This window comes from Lutra lutra, chromosome 3 (assembly GCF_902655055.1).
Source record: "Lutra lutra chromosome 3, mLutLut1.2, whole genome shotgun sequence".
Classification (NCBI taxonomy): domain Eukaryota; kingdom Metazoa; phylum Chordata; class Mammalia; order Carnivora; family Mustelidae; genus Lutra; species Lutra lutra.
Genome location: NC_062280.1, coordinates 139,491,257 through 139,510,285, shown reverse-complemented (window position 1 = coordinate 139,510,285; position 19,029 = coordinate 139,491,257). Strand labels below are relative to the sequence as shown.

Sequence of the window (19,029 nt, the reverse complement as noted above, 5' to 3'; positions counted from 1 at the left end):
AATGGGAATCAAAGAGCGTGTTTATGGGTACACAAAAGGGTGGAAGACACTCACTGATCCTTTGAGTCAGAGCCACACATTTCTAGTACCACCACCAAAGCTTTCTTTTTCCATAGAAAAAGGCTTTGCATAGAAGAGCAACTACAAGCTCCTTCTTTGCCACTGGAACCTGACATTCTTGTAGGTTAAGTCCCCAGTAAGCTCTCTGATTCTCTGGCTGCAAAGCTGCCTTGGGGGATTCAGAAAATGGAGGTTTCCTACCCGGTAGCTGAGTTGTGGCGCCGCAGTGGAGGCGCGTTACCGACAACATGTCCCATATACCCATGAAACTCCTGCGCAAGAAGATTGAGAAATGGAACTTGAAATTGTGCCAGCAAAACTTAAAGCTCCAGGGAGCCTCGGGTGTGAGCTTATCAGGAACGCAAAATGGAGATATGTCTGAAGAACCAGTGGGAGGTGGGAAGGTTAAAAAATCCCTGAAACAGTCTGTGAATGTGGGCTCCTCAGAAGCCCAGAATGGAGAGAGAACTAAAGAAACAGTGAAAACTGTACAAGTTAAAAAAAAAAAAAAAAGAAATCTACCATAAAAATCAATGGAGAAGCAGCAACACAGCCTCCCAATTCAGAACCAAAAAAGAAGAAAAAGTAAAAGAGAAAAATAGAGGATGATGCTGGGCCTGATACCAAAAAAGTGAAAACTGAAGACAAAGAGGACTGTGAAGAAGGAGCCCAAGCTCCTGAAGGGACAGAAAACAGTGTGGAGAAGCCTGACGATCAGGAAGAGGACAGTGAAGTGCCCAGCCTACCCCTAGGACTGACAGGTGCTTTTGAGGATACTTCATTTGCTTCTCTTACTGATCTTGTCAATGAGAACACTCTCAGGGCAATAAAAGAAATGGGTTTTATAAACATGACTGAAATTCAGCATAAAAGTATCAGACCACTTCTGGAAGGCAGGGATCTTCTAGCAGCCGCAAAAATAGGCAGTGGCAAAACGCTGGCATTTCTCATCCCTGCAGTCGAACTCATTGTCAAGTTAAAGTTCATGCCTAGGAATGGAACTGGAGTTCTTATCCTCTCACCTACTCGGGAACTGGCCATGCAGACTTTCGGTGTTCTTAAGGAGCTAATGACACACCACGTTCACACATACGGCTTGATAATGGGCAGCAGCAACAGGTCGGCTGAAGCACAGAAACTCGGTGATGGGATCAACATCATCGTGGCCACCCCAGGCCACCTTCTAGAACACATGCAGACTACCCCAGTGTTTATGTATAAAAATTTGCAGTGTCTGGTTATTGATGAGGCTGATCATATCTTGGATGTTGGGTTTGAAGAGGAATTAAAACAAATTATTAAACTTCTGCCAACACGCAGGCAAACCATTATCTTTTCTGCCACACAAACTCGAAAAATTGAGGACTTGGCAAGGATTTCTTTGAAAAAGGAGCCATTGTATGTTGGTGTTGATGACAATAAAGCTAATGCAACAGTGGATGGTCTTGAGCAGGGCTATGTTGTTTGTCCCTCGGAAAAGAGATTCCTCCTACTCTTTACATTCCTTAAGAAGAGCCGGAAGAAGAAACTGATGGTCTTCTTTTCATCCTGTAAGTCCATGAAATACCACTATGAGTTGCTGAACTACATCGATTTGCCTGTCTTGGCCATTCATGGAAGGCAGAAGCAAAATAAGCATACAACCACATTCTTCCAGTTCTGCAACGCAGATTCAGGGATATTATTATGTACTGACGTGGCAGCGAGAGGGCTGGATATTCCTGAAGTCGACTGGATTGTTCAGTATGACCCTCCAGATGACCCCAAGGAATATATTCATCGTGTGGGAAGAACAGCCAGAGGCCCAAACGGGAGAGGGCATGCCTTGCTCATTTTACGCCCTGAAGAACTGGGTTTCCTTCGTTACTTGAAGCAATCCAAGGTTCCAAGTGAATTTCACTTTTCCTGGTCCAAAATTTCTGACATTCAGTCTCAGCTTGAAAAATTGATTGAACAACTACTTCCTTCATAAGTCAGCCCAGGAAGCGTGTAAGTCCTACATTCGAACATATGATTCCCACTCTCTGAAACAGATCTTCAATGTTAATAACTTAAATTTGCCTCAGGTTGCTCTTTCGTTTGGTTTCAAGATGCCTCCTTTTGTTGATCTGAACATGAACAGCAATGACGGCAAGCTTAAAAAGAAAGCTAAAAAAGTCGAGAAGTCCAAAATCTTCAAATACATTAGCAAGAAGTCCTCTGACAGCTGGCAGTTCTCCCACTGAAGACACACCTTCCTTTTGTCTCGAATAGCTTTGTCCTGAAATGGATATTTTCCCCCCTTTCTCTAACAAAGGAATTATAGCTTCAGGATTGGGACTGATGGAACAGGAGTATGAGTTGATGGTTGCAAGCTCCAGGCACTGATACTTCCAGGAGATACTGCTCTTATTTGGGGATGTAGAACAGAGTTCAATTTTTCTAGGTTGTTCAAGAGCAAAACAAGGGATCTTTTGGATTTTGTTGGGCAACAGAGTATTTTAGGTCTTTTGCCTCCGAATTTGTCATTGTTTTGGGGGGCGGGGTATTTTTTATGTTTTTATTTAAAATCAAGTAATTAACATAACATTAACATAAAATATATTACTGGTTTCAGAGGTGGAATTAGGTAATTCATCAGTATTCTATATACCCAGTGCTCATTACATCACGTGCCCTCCTTAATGTCCATTACCCAGTTCAGCCTACCTTAGAAGGCAGTGACCTGGTACACTGGGGGTGGTGATGCAGAAAATTATCTCATTTTTTTGTTTTTGTTTTTTGTTGTTGTTTTGGTTGTTTCTTGGACCTTAACCATAGTTCTTGTCCTCCCCTGAAAATGCTACTGTGGCTAGGAAGCATGTTACATTAAAGGTGGCATTGGTTTTTGTATACTCCAGATTTTAAAGCAGTGAGCCTTTCCTAATTTTTTTTTAAGAGCCCACAGTGTAGGTTATTTGTTATTGTTATTTGAATAAAGCACCCTTCACAGTCCTAATATTTGTTGGAAACAGTGGGAACCTGAGATTTTTGAGCCTCGTTTATACCAATATATGTGTAATAATCTGTTATTCTCCCTTTAATAACTTAGCAAGTATCTTTTTGCAAAAGGCTCATAATGATGATAACGCTCATTCAACTTTGTTCCAAGTGGTTTGGATTTTGTTGACCTCTTCTAACTCTGCAGTGTATTCAGGGAGGCAGAACATTTTTTGAGGAAAAATTGCCCCTTCCAGATCTGTGAAATGAAAATAGGTTTATGACAAAGATTGGAAATGAACAGCAGTCAAAAAGAGCAGCAAAGATGGGGGTTTCATCACATGGGGTTTTTGTTGTAGGAACTCTTGACTTCCAGAGTATTTAGTATGTCTTGTTTTATTTCCAGTGCGTTTTATAACTATAAAATGGTTATTACATTTTGATCAATTTGAAACCAAAAAAAAAAAAAAAAGAAAAAAAAAGAAAAAGAAAATGGAGATTTCCAGAAAATTGAGGTGAGGGGGATACAAGCCTCTCAAAGCAATCACATTAAAGTTAATATGCTGACCTTCATTTATAGGACACTTAGCTTACAGAGAAGAAGGTGGACTGGGATGTGGTGGAATGAATGTAATCTCAGTAATTAGTCTAAGTCTCTGTACGTGGATGTCCTCATTCAAGTGGCTTCTCTTGCTGATACCCAGCCTGTGTTTACCCAGTTTCCTTGGTCTGAAAGGACCTGTTTTACTAGTTACAGGGATGGATTATTTGGATATGATGCTTATTGAATGGTTCCTGAGCTTCTCTTCCTCCCTTGGAGTGGTTTATGAATTCCCTCTTGGGCTTTTGTCCAAGTCACTTTAATTGTTACAGGGTTTTGGCCCTCAAATCTGAGAAATTTTAAATTGGTATCTAAAAATGGCAATTGAGCCCTCCATAGTCTATCTCTATGACTACAACTGATATAAACAATAGTTGTTATTTAATGAGTGCCTACTTTGCTCCGTGGACTCTCTAAACATTTTATATCCATTAACTCATTGGTCAAATAGGTACTATTATTTCCCTGGAGGAATAAGCTGAGGCTCAGAGAGGTTAAGTAGCTTGCCTAAAATCCTGCAGTGCGTTCATGATCTAGGAACAAAGGCGCACTAAGGAATTGAAGTAAAAATGTACTATTTCAGACAAATGGGGGCAAGACAACCTGAATTTGTGAGACACATGCTTTAACAAATGATATTTAAAGCTAAAGGGTTTACCACCTTCTCAGACACTGAGCAACTTAAACTATGTAAGGAAAGAGAACATTTCCTCCTAGAGGGTCTTGGAAGACGTACAGATGAGCATTATTTATAATTATCCTGTCACTCTTAAAGCATTATTTATAATTAGCATGTCAGTTACTTATAGTCAAAGAAATACTTCTAGATTATTTTAAAAGGACTTTAAGAAGCAATATGTCTTAAGCTATTTAAATTATACTTCTTTACATCCTTGAATTTACTTAGCAAACTTCAGGCCAGTCCCATAACTGACCAAATTAATGGGAATGTGGACTAATGCAGTTTAATGTAAAGAATTTGTAGCCATCCTTGTTTGGTTTTCTTATTTAAGTTATAGGTCTTGTTGACTGGGACTGACTGGGTATCTGTGAGATTCATTCTTTGTAATGATAATACAGTCAAAGCCTCTAAGGAACTGGATTGAGTTCTAAGAACCTGAAGTTTTCCTTTGAAGTGACCCTTTAAAAATATTAACAAGTATCAGCCTTAATATCCAACTTGTATGCCTCACTGAGTTTTCCTGAGATGAGAAGCCATTACTAGTTCTTTGGAAGTGGAAATGAAAAGCACAGAGTTGCAGTGAACTGAGAGAACACTTCTGTTTCATGTCCCCATGCCTGTTTTGGCCCAAATGACTCAGATACAGTACTACAGCTGTTTCAGCATTCTGGGGGTTTGTTTGCCGGCTCTATTGGAGACCAAAGCTTATATAAGTAATATAAAACCTCAGCATTTACAACATAAAGGCACCACAAGATCTCTCAGACATTGAGCTTTGGTAGGATTTTATTTGGAGGAATTTTATTTTAAAATGTAATATCCTTTTCCTTTCTTTGGCAAATAGAATCAGGGAGAACTTGGATGGAACTCTGCTGCTTATGAAAAGTCTCACCCTGTTCATATAAGCAAGTCTGTCACCCTTGATCGGAAAGTAATAATTCATAAAGCTTAATGTTATTATCATCCCTCTGCCTGGAGTGATAGATATTCTTGAGGTCTTTTAAATAAAAAGTTTAAAATTGAATTTGCAACTCAAAAGATTGGTGGGTTCAAATGTTAGTTTCCTGCTGAGTAACTGTGAAAACAATTCTAAAGTAGCTAGTAGTGTGTTAGGAATGGCAGTTTTATTAAATGTCTTGATGGAGTGCAATGAAAACATGCTTTTGGTGTCTTTATGCAGACTTTCCTTCTACAAAAATAATAGTTTTCTTATAGACATTAGTGTTCGCCTTCACTCTATTTATTTGGTTATTCTCCCCGTTCAGGTTTTCTGCAAAGTTTTCAATAAGAAGATGAGATTTGTTTTTATTAGTAGCAGACCAGGAAGATTCTCCTATGGAAACTGATTGTACGGCCCTGCTCAGAGATTACTGATTTGCATCTCATCATCTCATTTGTAGAATAAAGTCTTAACCCATCTGTTTGGTCCAAAATAGTGCCATTGAGTATTATGTTCTTGTGGCTATATGCCTTCCAGCATCCCCGATCTTCAGTGAAGTCCTTGAAGAACCATCCACATGTAGGAAGACTCCCCTCACCCAGTAGAAAACCAGCAAGTTCATTTAAAAAGGTATCTTTCAATTATGAGAACTGGCAGGCATCAAAGGACACTTGGCAGTTGAACTTTGCAAAAACATTTGCACTGGCGGCTACAGAGGACCTTCTCTTTTGCTGGTTTCATGAAAAAATGAAGCATTTTGCAGTTTCACTTCCATTTCCTCTCTCCTTTTTTCCACAAAAACAAAAGGTGATTTTTCAAGGTCCCTGTATCAGCATTATTTGACATCTTTATATGGATTTGACCCAATAACTGACCAAATCCCTCAGGATGAGAATTGAAAATTTGTTGTGATTTCTACCCTTCACTCCCAGTCCTGTCTCTTAGTCAATGGCAAATTGTCTCTTTTCCCAGTTCCTTTGTTTTTCCCCCTATGGGCAAAACACTGCTGCTATAAAAATAAAAACAGTGAAATTCCAGTCTTGACTGAAGTTGGGAATTCTTGCACACATTAAAAATAAAAATCTTTGTTTCTCCTTGGGAAATTGGCAAAGTGCAAATTGACAGCTTAGCTCTTCTCACATTGACACTTACATTAACTGCAGGGATTGTATTTTTAAGAGATCTTAAATATAATTTGAGGAAAAACAATGCTGTCACACGTAACTGTGCCGTACGTTTATCTCCATGACCTTATGTCCTGTGTAGAGATCTTTATAAACAAGACCTGGAGCTTCCCTTCCTTTCTGGGCAAGGATGTAACTTTGTGCGAATGAGGGTAGTGTTCATCCAATCAAAATGTTGTCCATTCTTGCTTAGGTAGTTGGAGATAGTAGAGGGTAACTGCTGGTTACCCTCTACTGACTGGTTGATTAAGTGCATCCATGAGTTTTCTGGCAGGACATGCATAAGGCTCTCACACCAGCAGACTTTGGGTACTCTGTGCTTTAAAAGATTTGTCTAAGATATAAAATAACTCTGGATATTTTATCCATATCATTTGACACATAAGCAGTTCAATCCCACTATATAGTTTGTGTGTACAGGGTTTGTACTTAACAGAATAAAATATTTGCTTTAAAATTCTGGGGCCACCTGGGTGGCTCAGTAGATTAAGCCTTTACTTTCAGCTCAGGTCATGATCTCGGGGTCCTGGGATCGAGTCCTGCATCGGGCTCTCTGCTCAGCAGGGAGCCTGCTTCCCCCTCTTTCTTTGCCTGCCTCTATGCCTACTTGTGATCTCTCTTTCTGTCAAATAAATAAATAAAATCTTTAAAAAAAAATCTATGCATAGGGACTGCTGGATGGCTCAGTCAGTTAAGCATCTGCCTCCAACTCAGGTCATGATCCCTGGGTTCTGGGATTGAGTCCCCCATCGGGTTCCTTGCTCCGCGGGAGCCTATTTCTCCCTCTGCCTGCTGCTCTCTCTGCTTGTTCTCTCTCTCTCTTTCTGACAAATAAATAAATAAAATATAAAATGCTATGCATAAATATAGGCATAACAACAGGTGAATAAGAGAAACCGCAACTCAGATTTTAAAGCCCTGACTTTACTCTCCTCTTTCCTACACATGTCTATTTTGTAGCTTTCTTTCTAAAACCCAGATCAGAAAGAAAATCTAGTTGTCTTCTGCAGTTTGGGTGAAGCTTTTGGCCCCGCCTGTTTAACACACAGAGGGATTGATTTGCATTCTGCACTGAAATGTACCTGTGGGGAGCATTAATCTATTCTGTTATAAAGAGAGTGGTGAGCTAATGGAAGTAGCAGGGAGAAATCTTGGCTGTTGCTGGTGAGGAGACTAAGCCATCTTGACTTACCACGATTTACTGATCCATTCCTTAGCCCCCACCCCCCCACTTCTAGCCTCTCCCTTTTTGTAGTAGGCTAAATAGTGGCCTCCCAAATATATCCAGAATAGGCCCCAAAACATATGAATCTGTTACTTTACTTGGCAGAAACTGCTTTGCACAGGTGATTAAATTAAGGATCTTGAAAGGGGAATATTTTGCTAGATTGTCCAGGTGGTCCATCATAATCACAAGGGTCCTTATAAAAAGAAGGCAGGAAGGTAAGAGAAGAAGGTAGTGTAGCTGTAGAACCAGAGATTGGAGTGAGGGGGACCATAAATCATGGCCATTTCTAGAAAGTGGAAGAGGCAATGAACAAATTCTCCCTTAGAGTTTCCAGAAGGTAACAGCCCTGGTAAGACTTTGATTTTAGCCCCTTAAAACTCCTTTTGGACTTTTGACCTCCAGAGTTTTAAGAGAATACATTTGTGTTCTTTTAAGCCACTAAGTTTGTGGTACCTTGCTACGGCAGCCACAGAAAATTGATATACCTTCCCATTCTCTTCTCATCTTCTGTTAGGAATGTTTGCTTTTGTTTCCATCTTCATTTTTGCCTCTGCTCAAATTTCTTTATTCTGTCCTCCATCCTTCTGGTGAAGGATTTACCTACTCTTCCTTTAATTAACCATCCTCCAAACAAGATTCTTGCATAGCCACAAAATTTGTCAATTTTGCCCTTCAATGAGGGTCTGTGGTTACAGAGCCAGAGTAGCATTTCCTAAAATGTTCCATGACATACAGGTCCTTGAATATGTAAGCAAAGGGTATATAGTGATGAAACATTGCATATCATATCCCCCTTTTAGAGACTCACACTCTTTATTAGCATGTTAATGATCCTCAGAAACTCTATAATCTTGTTTAATGCAATGTTTTCCAAATTTATTTGGCCACAGAGCATTTTTTTTTTCATACAACAGATATGAACATGTCTCACAAGTGGTGTTCTAGGAAACTGGCTTGGGGAAAAGCCGCTCTGGGATACACCTGGGGTCTTTGAGATACCAATATCCTTCTCCTGTGCCCTGAAACAAATGTCCATTGGGCTCCAGATGTGAAGGGAAAGCCAGCTTCCATCAACCAGTGGGGGGGTGTGGGGGAGCTCTAGGGACTTGTCCTGAATTAGATGAAAGGTATAATAAAATCAACTGATTCAACAGTTTCCCACTTGACTTCTTGGAAAATGTGTTCGGAATTTACATGGATAGACCTGACTCGTATTTCATAGATCAGTATGATCACTATGATCATAGATCAGCAAGGGGACTTAAATCCACAGACCTAGTGGATTTGCCAGACAATGGTCTGATCTTGGAATATGCAAACTCTTTTAAGAGGTGTGCCTATGATCCAGGGAAGATAGAATCTGTGAGACCCTCCCAATCAATGCAACCTTCCTGGTTTCTGAATCTAGGAAAGGTAGTCACTGGCCTACCCTGAGTCAAGTGTCCCCCTCTAGACCAGTTAGCACTGACTAGGTCACCTGTATAGTAGTAACATTAGCTAACATTTATGTGGTATTTGGTTTGTATTAGGCATTGCTCCGCACATGTTAATTCCTTCAAACCTCACAAAAATGTTATGTGAAATCCTGAAGCATGGGAGTTAAAAAATGCATGAGTCATATGGCTCAAAAATGGCAGTGTGGAGCTTTGAATCTAGGCAGGCTGGGCCCAGATACCCTTTTCTCAAACCATTGTGTTCACAAGTGAAAAGAGAGCAAACTTGGATTCGGGTAAATTTGGGTTTGACCCTAGTCTCCTTCCTGTGACTTTGGGCAGGTCTCTTAATCTTTCTCAACTTCTATTGGAAGTTAGTTAATAGTTAACTAGTTAATAACCTGGAAGTGGCTCTCATTGGAAAATCATGAATACCTGGTGTCAGAATTATATGGTATGCTTGCCAGTCTGTTAATATACCTATCTCTCCCACTTCAGTGACCCTCTTTCCAGTCTGTTGTGGGAGAATCATGACTGTCATGGGTATCTGATTCTGGGGATTAGATTCTTTCTTTTGGTAAACCATACTGAGTTTAGTTTTTCTTTCTTGAATTGTTTTCTTATTAAAAAAGATTTTTTTCCCCATTTGTTTGTTTTTAAGTAGGCTCCATGCCCAGTGCGGAGCCCAGTGTGGGGCTTGAGCTTACGACTTTGAGATCAAGGCCTGAGCTGAGATCAAGAGTCAGACACTTAACCCACTGAGCCACCCGGGGACCCCACAAAGTTTTTTTTCTTTCTTTTTTTTTTTTATTTTTTTATTTTTTATTTATTTTTTTTTATTAAAAGATTTTATTTATTTATTTGACAGACAGAGATCACAAGTAGGCAGAGAGGCAGGCAGAGAGAGAGGAAGGGAAGCAGGCTCCCTGCTGAGCAGAGAGCCCGATGCGGGACTCGATCCCAGGACCCTGAGATCATGACCTGAGCCGAAGGCAGCAGCTTAACCCACTGAGCCACCCAGGCGCCCTCTTTTTTTTTTTTTAAAGATTTTATTTATTTGACAGAGAGAGATCACAAGTAGACAGAGAGGCAGGCAGAGAGAGGGAGGGAAGCAGGCTCCCTGCTGAGCAGAGAGCCCGATGTGGGACTCGATCCCAGGACCCTGAGATCATGACCTGAGCCGAAGGCAGCGGCTTAACCCACTGAGCCACCCAGGCGCCCCACAAAGTTTTTTTTCTTATAACAAAAGTAATACACACTCATTTTAGAAAAGAAAGGGAAGCAAAAGTAAGAAGAGTTTTTAAAATCACCAATAATTCTGGAAGATAATTACTATTAACCTTTTCATGATGATATTATTTCTAATGCTTTTTAAATTTATATTTTCTAAATAATGCTTTTATGCTATGTATTTTTTACTCTATATGTTCTGCCTCAAATTGGTAATATTCAAAAATGAAGTTTTGTAAAAATTGCTTCTTTTCACTTGATATAATCTTGAACAACTCTTATGTACTGAATATTCTTCTACAACTATATTTTCTTTAATGACTGCATGATGAGGTCTAACCAATTCTATATTGTTGAAGAGTTAGATTGTTTCCATTCTGTTTTTCCTGATTGGTGTTAAATAATGTTGCAATGAACATCTGTGAAATATATTTTTGATTCATGATTAACAGAATCATTCTGGGTGGCAACATTTTAGATCCCTGGAAAGCCATTTCACTGAATTGAAAAGAGAAGAACCTGCCTTGTTCAATTTACTTTTACTGTACCAGTGCCTAGAAATATAATTAGGTGATAGCTAAATGAATACCTATCATCAAAGATGAACAGACTCTAAAGCAGTTGCTTCTTTTCCAGGTAGCTTCATGCCAGCAATCTAGCAAGTGGGATCTGCAAGAGTGCCCAGATCTCACTTGGCAGATGACTAGTGCGGAGCCTCATAAGGCCCTAGTTCTCATTAGTTGGGTATAAATTATGACCAATGTGTCTCACATTTTGATAGATTCTTGTCTCGTATTCCTGCCTCACATCCAGCCTTTCATCCATTTTGAATTTATTTTTGTGTATGGTGTAAGAAAGTGTTTCAGTTTCATTCCTCTGCATGTGGCTGTCCAATTTTCCCAACACCATTTGTGGAAGAGACTGTCTTTTTTCCATTAGATATTCTTTCCTGCTTTGTCAAAGATTAGTTGACCATAGAGTTGAGAGTCCATTTCTGGGTTCTCTATTGTGTTCCACTGATCCATGTGTCTGTTTCTGTGCCAGTACCATACTGTCATGATGATTATAGCTTTGTAATTCCACTTGAAGTCTGGAATTGTGATGCCTCGAGCTCCCCCCACCCCAACATTACTTTGGCTATTTGGGGTCTTTTCTGGTTCCATACAAATTTTAGAATTGTTTGTTCCAGTTCCATAAAAAAAATGCTGGTGGTATTTTGATAAGGATTTCATTGCATGTATAAATGTGTGGGCTTCCAGCATTTATAACATACCCTTTAAAAATGTGTTATGATAATAAATGAAACAAGATGGGATCGAGAGGGAGACAAACCATAAGAGTACTCAATCTCACAAAACACACTGAAGGTTGCGGGGGGAGGAGGTAGGGAGAGGGTGGTTGGGTTATGGACATTGGGGAAGGTATGTGCTATGGTGAGTGCTATGAAGTGTATAAGCCTGACGATTCACAGGACCTGTACCCCTGGGGCAAATAAGACATTATATGTTAATAAAAATAAATAAATACATACATACATACATACATACATATTTAAAAATGTGTTATGATGATTAAAAAATATTCCATATTGCTTAGGCCACTTTTCCTCAAGTCTTCTCATAAATATATATTCCTTAAGGACATCAAAAGCATTTTTTTGGTACATTAATTTATTCACTCATTCATTCTTTCAGTAGGCATTTATTGAATGTTTTCTATTTCTCGTACTGAGCCATACAGGACATAGAGTTGTGAGCCAACAGACAAGTTTCTGCACAGATTATAATCTGTTCATTGCAAGTGCAAAATTAATTTTTTTTACTAGGTAATGGGTATTGGAATAGGTAGCATTTCACTGGTATCACTAGTTCAGAAGAAAATTAACTTTGGAAATGTGAAAGTAGTGATGAAAAGTGAAGAATCAGATATTTAAGAATTTATTGCATGAGTCATATCAAGTGCTCAATTCCTAAAATCTTTCAAAATAGGTTATTAACTAGGACCCCTGGTATTATACTCGTTCTCTAACCTGCATGGTCTTGAAGAAGATAATCTTCACTCTTTGGAGAATGTTAAATGAGGCATGCAGGAGTAGAGGGTGGCCTAATATTCCTTTCTTCTATTCCATTCTTTCTGTGTTTATCATTAGCACATGGACATGTGGCCTGTGAGGGACTTCCAGTACTAAAACCAGGGAAGTCCCAAGTAAACTGGGATGACCTGGCCATCCTAAGTAGAAGAGAGGCTGTGAACTTCTGTAAATATTGAAGAAGAATGGTATGAAATGGGTTTGCTGTTCTCCCTGTATTTACTATGCTTTCAGAAGAAAGATGACATTTCTATGTCCTTTATGATAGTAACCTAGGATGTTCTTTCTCTTTAATAGTTACCCAGTTTTCCAATTTTTCTTTTTTACCTTTATGTCCAACCTAGAGAGGATCAGATACATGCAACAATGAGAGAGAACTGCAGGTCACAAAACCAGTGGGTTCTTGACTAATGGGAGCCATGTGTCCCTAGTGGGAGAGCTACTTCCAGGGGCTCCATTAGGTGGCCAAAGCCAGGCCACAGCAGCCAGCCCCGTCATGACAGCATACCCTCAAGAGTTTTTGAACAAGAGTTTTCCAAAAACAACACCACAAAGTGCGTCCTTCATCGTCTCTTTGTGATGGTCTGTGGAGTGGCCAGGGGTGGATTTGGGTAGCAAGAGGGTAATCACTTTATATTTTTGGAAGCAGAATGCATGTCTACATATTGGCAGCTAAAACACTGGCATAGGCCAGAGGGAAAAGTTTAGAATTCATGGTTTCCCTGTGCCCTTGTTTATCTAAACCAACCCCTGGGGCAATGGTTTTGGCAAATCTCTCAGTAGTTGCCTTTGAGGAAATCTACCAGAAGTCCTATTCTTGTTTTTTTTTTTTTTTTTTTTAAAGATTTTATTTATTTATTTGACAGAGAGATCACAAGCAGGTAGAGAGGCAGGCAGAGAGAGAGGAGGAAGCAGGCTCTCTGCTGAGCAGAAAGCCCGATGCGATGCGGGGCTCCATCCCAGGACTCCGAGGTCATGACCTGAGCCTAAGGCAGCGGCTTAACCCACTGAGCCACCCAGGCGCCCCCCTATTCTTGTTTTGAAATGTGGTTATCACTTGTAAAAAATGAAACAAAACACAATAAAACAAAACAATCTTTTCAGTGACCCCCAAGCTTGGTCTCTGCTCCCGCATTACTTGGTCTCTGTGCTCTTGCTGTTGTGGCTATGTTGGGGGTGGGGCAGTGCCCTGGAACTGAGTGTCAGCCTCTCTGTCAGGCCTTCCTTACCTGGCAAGACCCACAACGCTTATGCAGTCTTCTTGAGTGGATCTGGCTTTCTGTAAGGAGTAGCTGTTACTGCCATGGTTATGTGGAGAAAGGAAGTTGGTTTAAACTGTGGGTATAAAGGGACTGACACAGGTAAATTCCATTTTGCCAGAGAGAAACATTAAAATCTGCTTAGAGATGATGTAGCGGAAATGCATTTGAATGCAAATAATAAATCATGCTTGCTGGAAAGAGTGGAAAGATCATGACATTCAAAAGCCATGGGTTCCAATCTTGACTCTGCTACCACCTAGCCCTATGAGCTAGGTCAATCTCACCAGTCAGCCCTCTGGATTTCAGTTTTTCTATCTGGTGAATGATGAGGATAGATGGTATAATCTTGCTCCAAAATTACTTAATTTGGAGGGTTATACTCATTGACTCATTCAATGATTCAACTTTTTAAATATCAATTGAGTTTAAACACTCTGTTACTTCATTACCTACTTCAACTTAATCAGTGTTTATTATGCTCCAGGCACTGAGATGTGGGAAGACAAAGATTCTTCCTGAATCCTTAATAAGGATTAAGTATTATGGTATTATCCTTCACAGTTACCTGTTAAATACTACTATTTCTTCTTCTTTTTTTTTTTTTAACAAATTTTGCTAGGGTTTTTTTTTTTAAGATTTTATTTATTTATTTGACAGAGAGAGACAGAACACAAGCAGGGGGAAGCGGGAGAGGAAGAAACAGGCTTCCTGATGAGCAGAGAGCCGGATGTGAGCGTTGATCCCAGGACCCTGGGATCATGGCCTGAGCAGAAGACAGCTGCTTAACGGCTGAGCCGCCCAGGTGCCAAATACTACTATTTCTAAACACATTTTTAAATGTCATCTCTTCCATATGCCTCCATTTTTTAATGCTACCTTGAACTGTTTCATGCATCACTCAAAATCTTTTTCATATTCTTCTTTGCATTATTAAGTACTTGTATTCCTATGTAATCTGCTTTTTTTTTTTTTCCAAACCCATTAAACTTGAAGACAGGTACTGAATTTGGTCTTATTGTTTTCTGTCTCTAATGGCATTGAGGACAAAGACTGAGAAGTAGGTGCAAATTACATATTTGTACAATTACATTAACTAGTGGAATCCTAATTAATGGCTTTTTCTTGCCTGTGTCCCGTTGCCCTCTGTCAACGGTGCTGTCATAGTGTACTAATGACAAAATCCTCAGACTTTTTTTGAAGCTGAGGTTCTCAGCTAAAGCCAGAATGGGGCTTTTTCACAGGGATGGAGAATTACTTTTTTCCTTGAAGCCAGGGAAACTCACATTATCAACTTCCGAAACTTAAGAAAACCTTTCATTACCATGAAGTATTCTGGATTATGGCACATGTGTTGTGATACTCCTTCCACATGAACACCAAGAATGTTCACTTCCAGCAGCTGGAAGTTTGGATTTCTCTTAAACCAGCTGTATGTCTGGATGGAGGTGAGAATTTGCTAAGGGCCACAGGATACCTTTTGAATTCCATAGTCAAAAGATCAAGGGGAGGCATTCTTACTACCTGCTAATGCAGCACAGGAAACAGATATTGATCTGGGCTTATTATGTTGCACTTTACTGCAATAACTTGATACAGACTATTTTTAATGGGTTCACTTTAAAAAGTGGTAACAATTATACTCTGTTGAGTGTTCATGTGTTGTATGAAAGTCTGCAAAGTAATATTACCTACTTTTTATGGAGTGCTTCTAGTGGGTAAGATTCTCATTACATATTTATTCCAGTGAATCCACACAATGAGAGTGTGGGATTGGAAGGTGGAGTGCAGAAGAGATGATCAGTGCCTTAGTCATTAATAGGGGGTGGTTGAAATAGAATTAATTGGTGTAATCAGAAAGAGATCTCAAACAAAAACATGTGTGTACAACATTATTTGTTCTGATATTGTCTTCCAGATGATCCATTATATCCTTTTATTACTTTTCAGAAGATTCTGATGGAAGTCATCCCTTCCTTCACCCCCAAAACCCCCCAAAGCTAAATCCTGATAGAGAACTGTAGACTCCTGGGAATACGCATGTCCATTTCCGTAATTTAATAGATCCAGGCTTGAAAAACAATCTTGCTGATGCTTAGAAATCAACTAGAGTGAGATTGTTTTTAAGATTTTATTTTTAGGCAATCTTTACACCCAGCATGGGGTGAGAACTCATGACCCCGAGATCAAGAGTTGCATGTCCTCTGACAGCCAGCCAGGTGCTCCACAAGATTGTCTTTAGAGAGAAATATTATAAGCCTCAAAATCTTCCAGATGTATTCATGATAAAGCCCTATGGGTCTTTGACTCTTCCTATCAGTGTCCTGAGTTGGGAATGTACCTGGACTCAGAAACAGGTTTATAGCAAAGTCTTTGGAGATGGAAAGGACAGAGGAGATGCCTCATCGTGATTCACCCCTCTTCAAATAATGGCTTTGAATTTACACTGAAATCAGACTTTCAACCCAAATGTGCCATTACAGTTGGTTTACTCTTGGCAAAGCAAGACTTCCTATTTTTCAGAAAACAGACTTAAAGAGGCTTAGACAAGAGATACAAGAGCTTTCTTGCACACCCATCAGTTTTTACAAAATAGCATTTTAATTATTTAAGTGCAAGTGAATCAGTAACATCTGAGCTAGATTTTCTTTAAAAACAAAAACAAAAACAAAAAAACTGGATTTTGAAACCAAAGGAAGAAAGTGCTTGGTTGGCTAAAAGCAATTTAGGTTTTGTGGTAACCCCAAAGTGTTTAGAAAACAATTTACATATCTGATGAGCTCAAAATGTCTCTCGACTAGGCCTCATTCCCAGGATAAAATACACAATAAATATGGACATTTTAAGCAAGAGTCATACTGGGTTCCATTTCACGGGGTCTCAAATTTGGTAATGAAAATTTGAAAAAGACTGTCCTTGTTTTTTTTTTTTGCATGGTACATTTTCAAAACCATTAACATTCTTAAAAAATTATTCAAGTAGTGAAAACATCTTACAAAGAATTTTCATAGTGTCAATGTAGAATAACTTGTCAAATAATTTAATAACATTTTTTGCAGTCACTTTCAACTGAGTCAATCTTAGGGAAAATTGTTTCAGGAGAATTCTGAGTATTTAGGTTCTCAGAGAGCTCTAGGATTACAACACATTTTCCTGTAAAATGAGTCATCAAGATAATTTGCAGAATTTAGATTTGGTTATATTCATAGGAGGTTCATACCAAATTGGGTTGGTTGGTGCTTGTTAATCAATTTGTGCTGCCCTTGCATTTTGTTAGGAAGTTTGTATTTAACCAGTAGAGATGTTTTCTGGTTGACAGTTACAAATCCAGTCACCAGATTGAGTTGGGTTTCTGACTCACCAGTGGTGAAATTTAAGTGGAAACCAAAACCCAGGAGATGTCCATTGAAAGACATTCACTGATCAATAAGAACCTATTGATTGAAACTTGCTATGAACTGACAATGTGGTTGGCAATTTGATGGTGACTGATTTAATGGACTTAAAGCTAGAAGATTTTTTTTTTTTCCTTTAAATATGTCAGTGGCACGTAAATCATTTAGCTTTTCCCTCCTGTTTCAGAGAATGGAGAGAAAAGAGGCAACTTGACATTGTTTCTCAGATACTGGCAAGGTAAAGTTCTTCCTAGAGTTTTCATGTTGGTTTGGATTCTCTAACAGCACCCTGGCTTTATTAAATTTCTGTTACTTCTATGAAATCTTTATAAGGTAAGTGCAGAACCTTTTTCTTAAAGCCAGATCTTATTTTCTTTTAGAGTCTCAAAAATAGAGAGTACTTAATAAATGCTTGTCAAATTGAATTGGTTTTATATAATTAGGCCATACTTTTACATTGGAATGATGTACCTCATACATTCCTGTATTTTTTCATTCCAGTATATCTGTTCCTGATGATGTGATGAATGAAACAGGCAAGTTCCTATTTTTATACTGGTCACTCTATAAGGTGCTGTGGACTTAAAATAATAAAATAAATCCTGGACCTCAAGAAGCTTATAATGTAGAGGGAAGACAGATATAGAAACAAGTAATTATAGTTCATAATATGGGGTGTGTGTCAGAGGCTACAGTTACCTACCCCAACATCTGCTTTCCTGGTTCTCCTTAGAAATCAATCCCAGTTTATATCTGGGCACATGATCATAAAGAACAACCAGGTCTATTTCCCAACTTGCTCTGCTGCTAGGTATGGTCTGTGGAGATGTAAATGGAGACATATGGATTTTCCAAGAAGATTGCTTAGAGGAAGCCAACTTAGCAGGAAGGACTGCTCTTTTTCGCAGTTGCCTTTACTCTTTTTTCTGGCCTGAAACTCCAGCAGCCATATTGAAACATGAAGTGAACTTGAACATGGAAGTCGGGTGCTAGAGTGGTTAGAAAGACAGTTGGTCTCTGATGATAACATGAAACAGCTTTACAAACCCTGGACTGCTTATTCCTCATTTGTTTGTTTTATTTTTAACATGAGAAATAAGTCTCTATCTTGCTTAAGCCACTGTTAATCTGAGAGTTTTCTATTTATATAGCCAAGTAAATAGCTAACAGATACAAGATATATTGGGGGATTTCTATAAAGTAATATGGGAGGCCAGAGCAGAGGGACCTCACTGTAGGCAGAGACAGAAAAGTCTCTCCAGAGAAGGAAATCCTTGAATGAATACTGAGGAATAAATGTCAGATTGTCAAGAGGACAAAGTTGGGGAGGGCAGAGATGATATTCTAGGTAAAGGGAAGAATCCTGTGTGGTAAAGTAGTGGTCAAAATGGGGGCCTAGTGAGGAGGGGGAGTGTCATATTCCTAGGGTAAATTAATTACAAAAGATCAAAAGAAAAAAATCCTAGGCTTGCCAGGTGCTACCTCCCTCTCTATCACCACATCCTCCAAGTCAATTGTCTTTAGTATCAAAATATGGAAGAAACTTTAAGATGTCATGAACACTGTCTTGTGTTCTGATATATCTAGGTGCTCTTTAAAGCAAATAAACAAGGTCAATAAAGTGTGTGCAGAATGCTTGCTCTGAATGAGATCTTGTGACATATACTGGTGAAAAGAGCATAGAGGAGATTAAAAATTAATCTAATCATTTTTGCTCTTATAGGACTTCCATTCTAAGGGTAATGACAACAGCAAACATCTGCACGTGTAATGAAACAGTAAACAAAGGAAGATGGCCTGGAGGAATAGGGAGGTGAGTGCATACTGAAGGGAGGTGCCTATTGTCCACAAAGTTCCAGTTGGGAACTTTGGAGTTGCCGTGTTTAAAATAAGGATATGTGGGCTTTCTGGGAATCTGAGGGCAAAAATTGGGGAAGCAGTTAGGTGGGTTGTGAGAACTTTTAAGAACA

The 19,029-nt window shown here is 39.2% G+C and overlaps 1 protein-coding gene across 1 annotated transcript; it reads left to right on the top strand.

Moving 5' to 3' along the window:
- The first annotated feature begins 276 nt into the window (after positions 1–276).
- Positions 277–2,497, top strand: LOC125096395 (ATP-dependent RNA helicase DDX18-like). Its single transcript, XM_047723351.1, is given in 3 exon segments — positions 277–557; positions 560–2,013; positions 2,015–2,497. Coding segments are annotated over 3 exon segments (1,974 nt in total). The 5' UTR covers positions 277–308; the 3' UTR covers positions 2,286–2,497.
- The last annotated feature ends 16,532 nt before the right edge of the window (positions 2,498–19,029 follow it).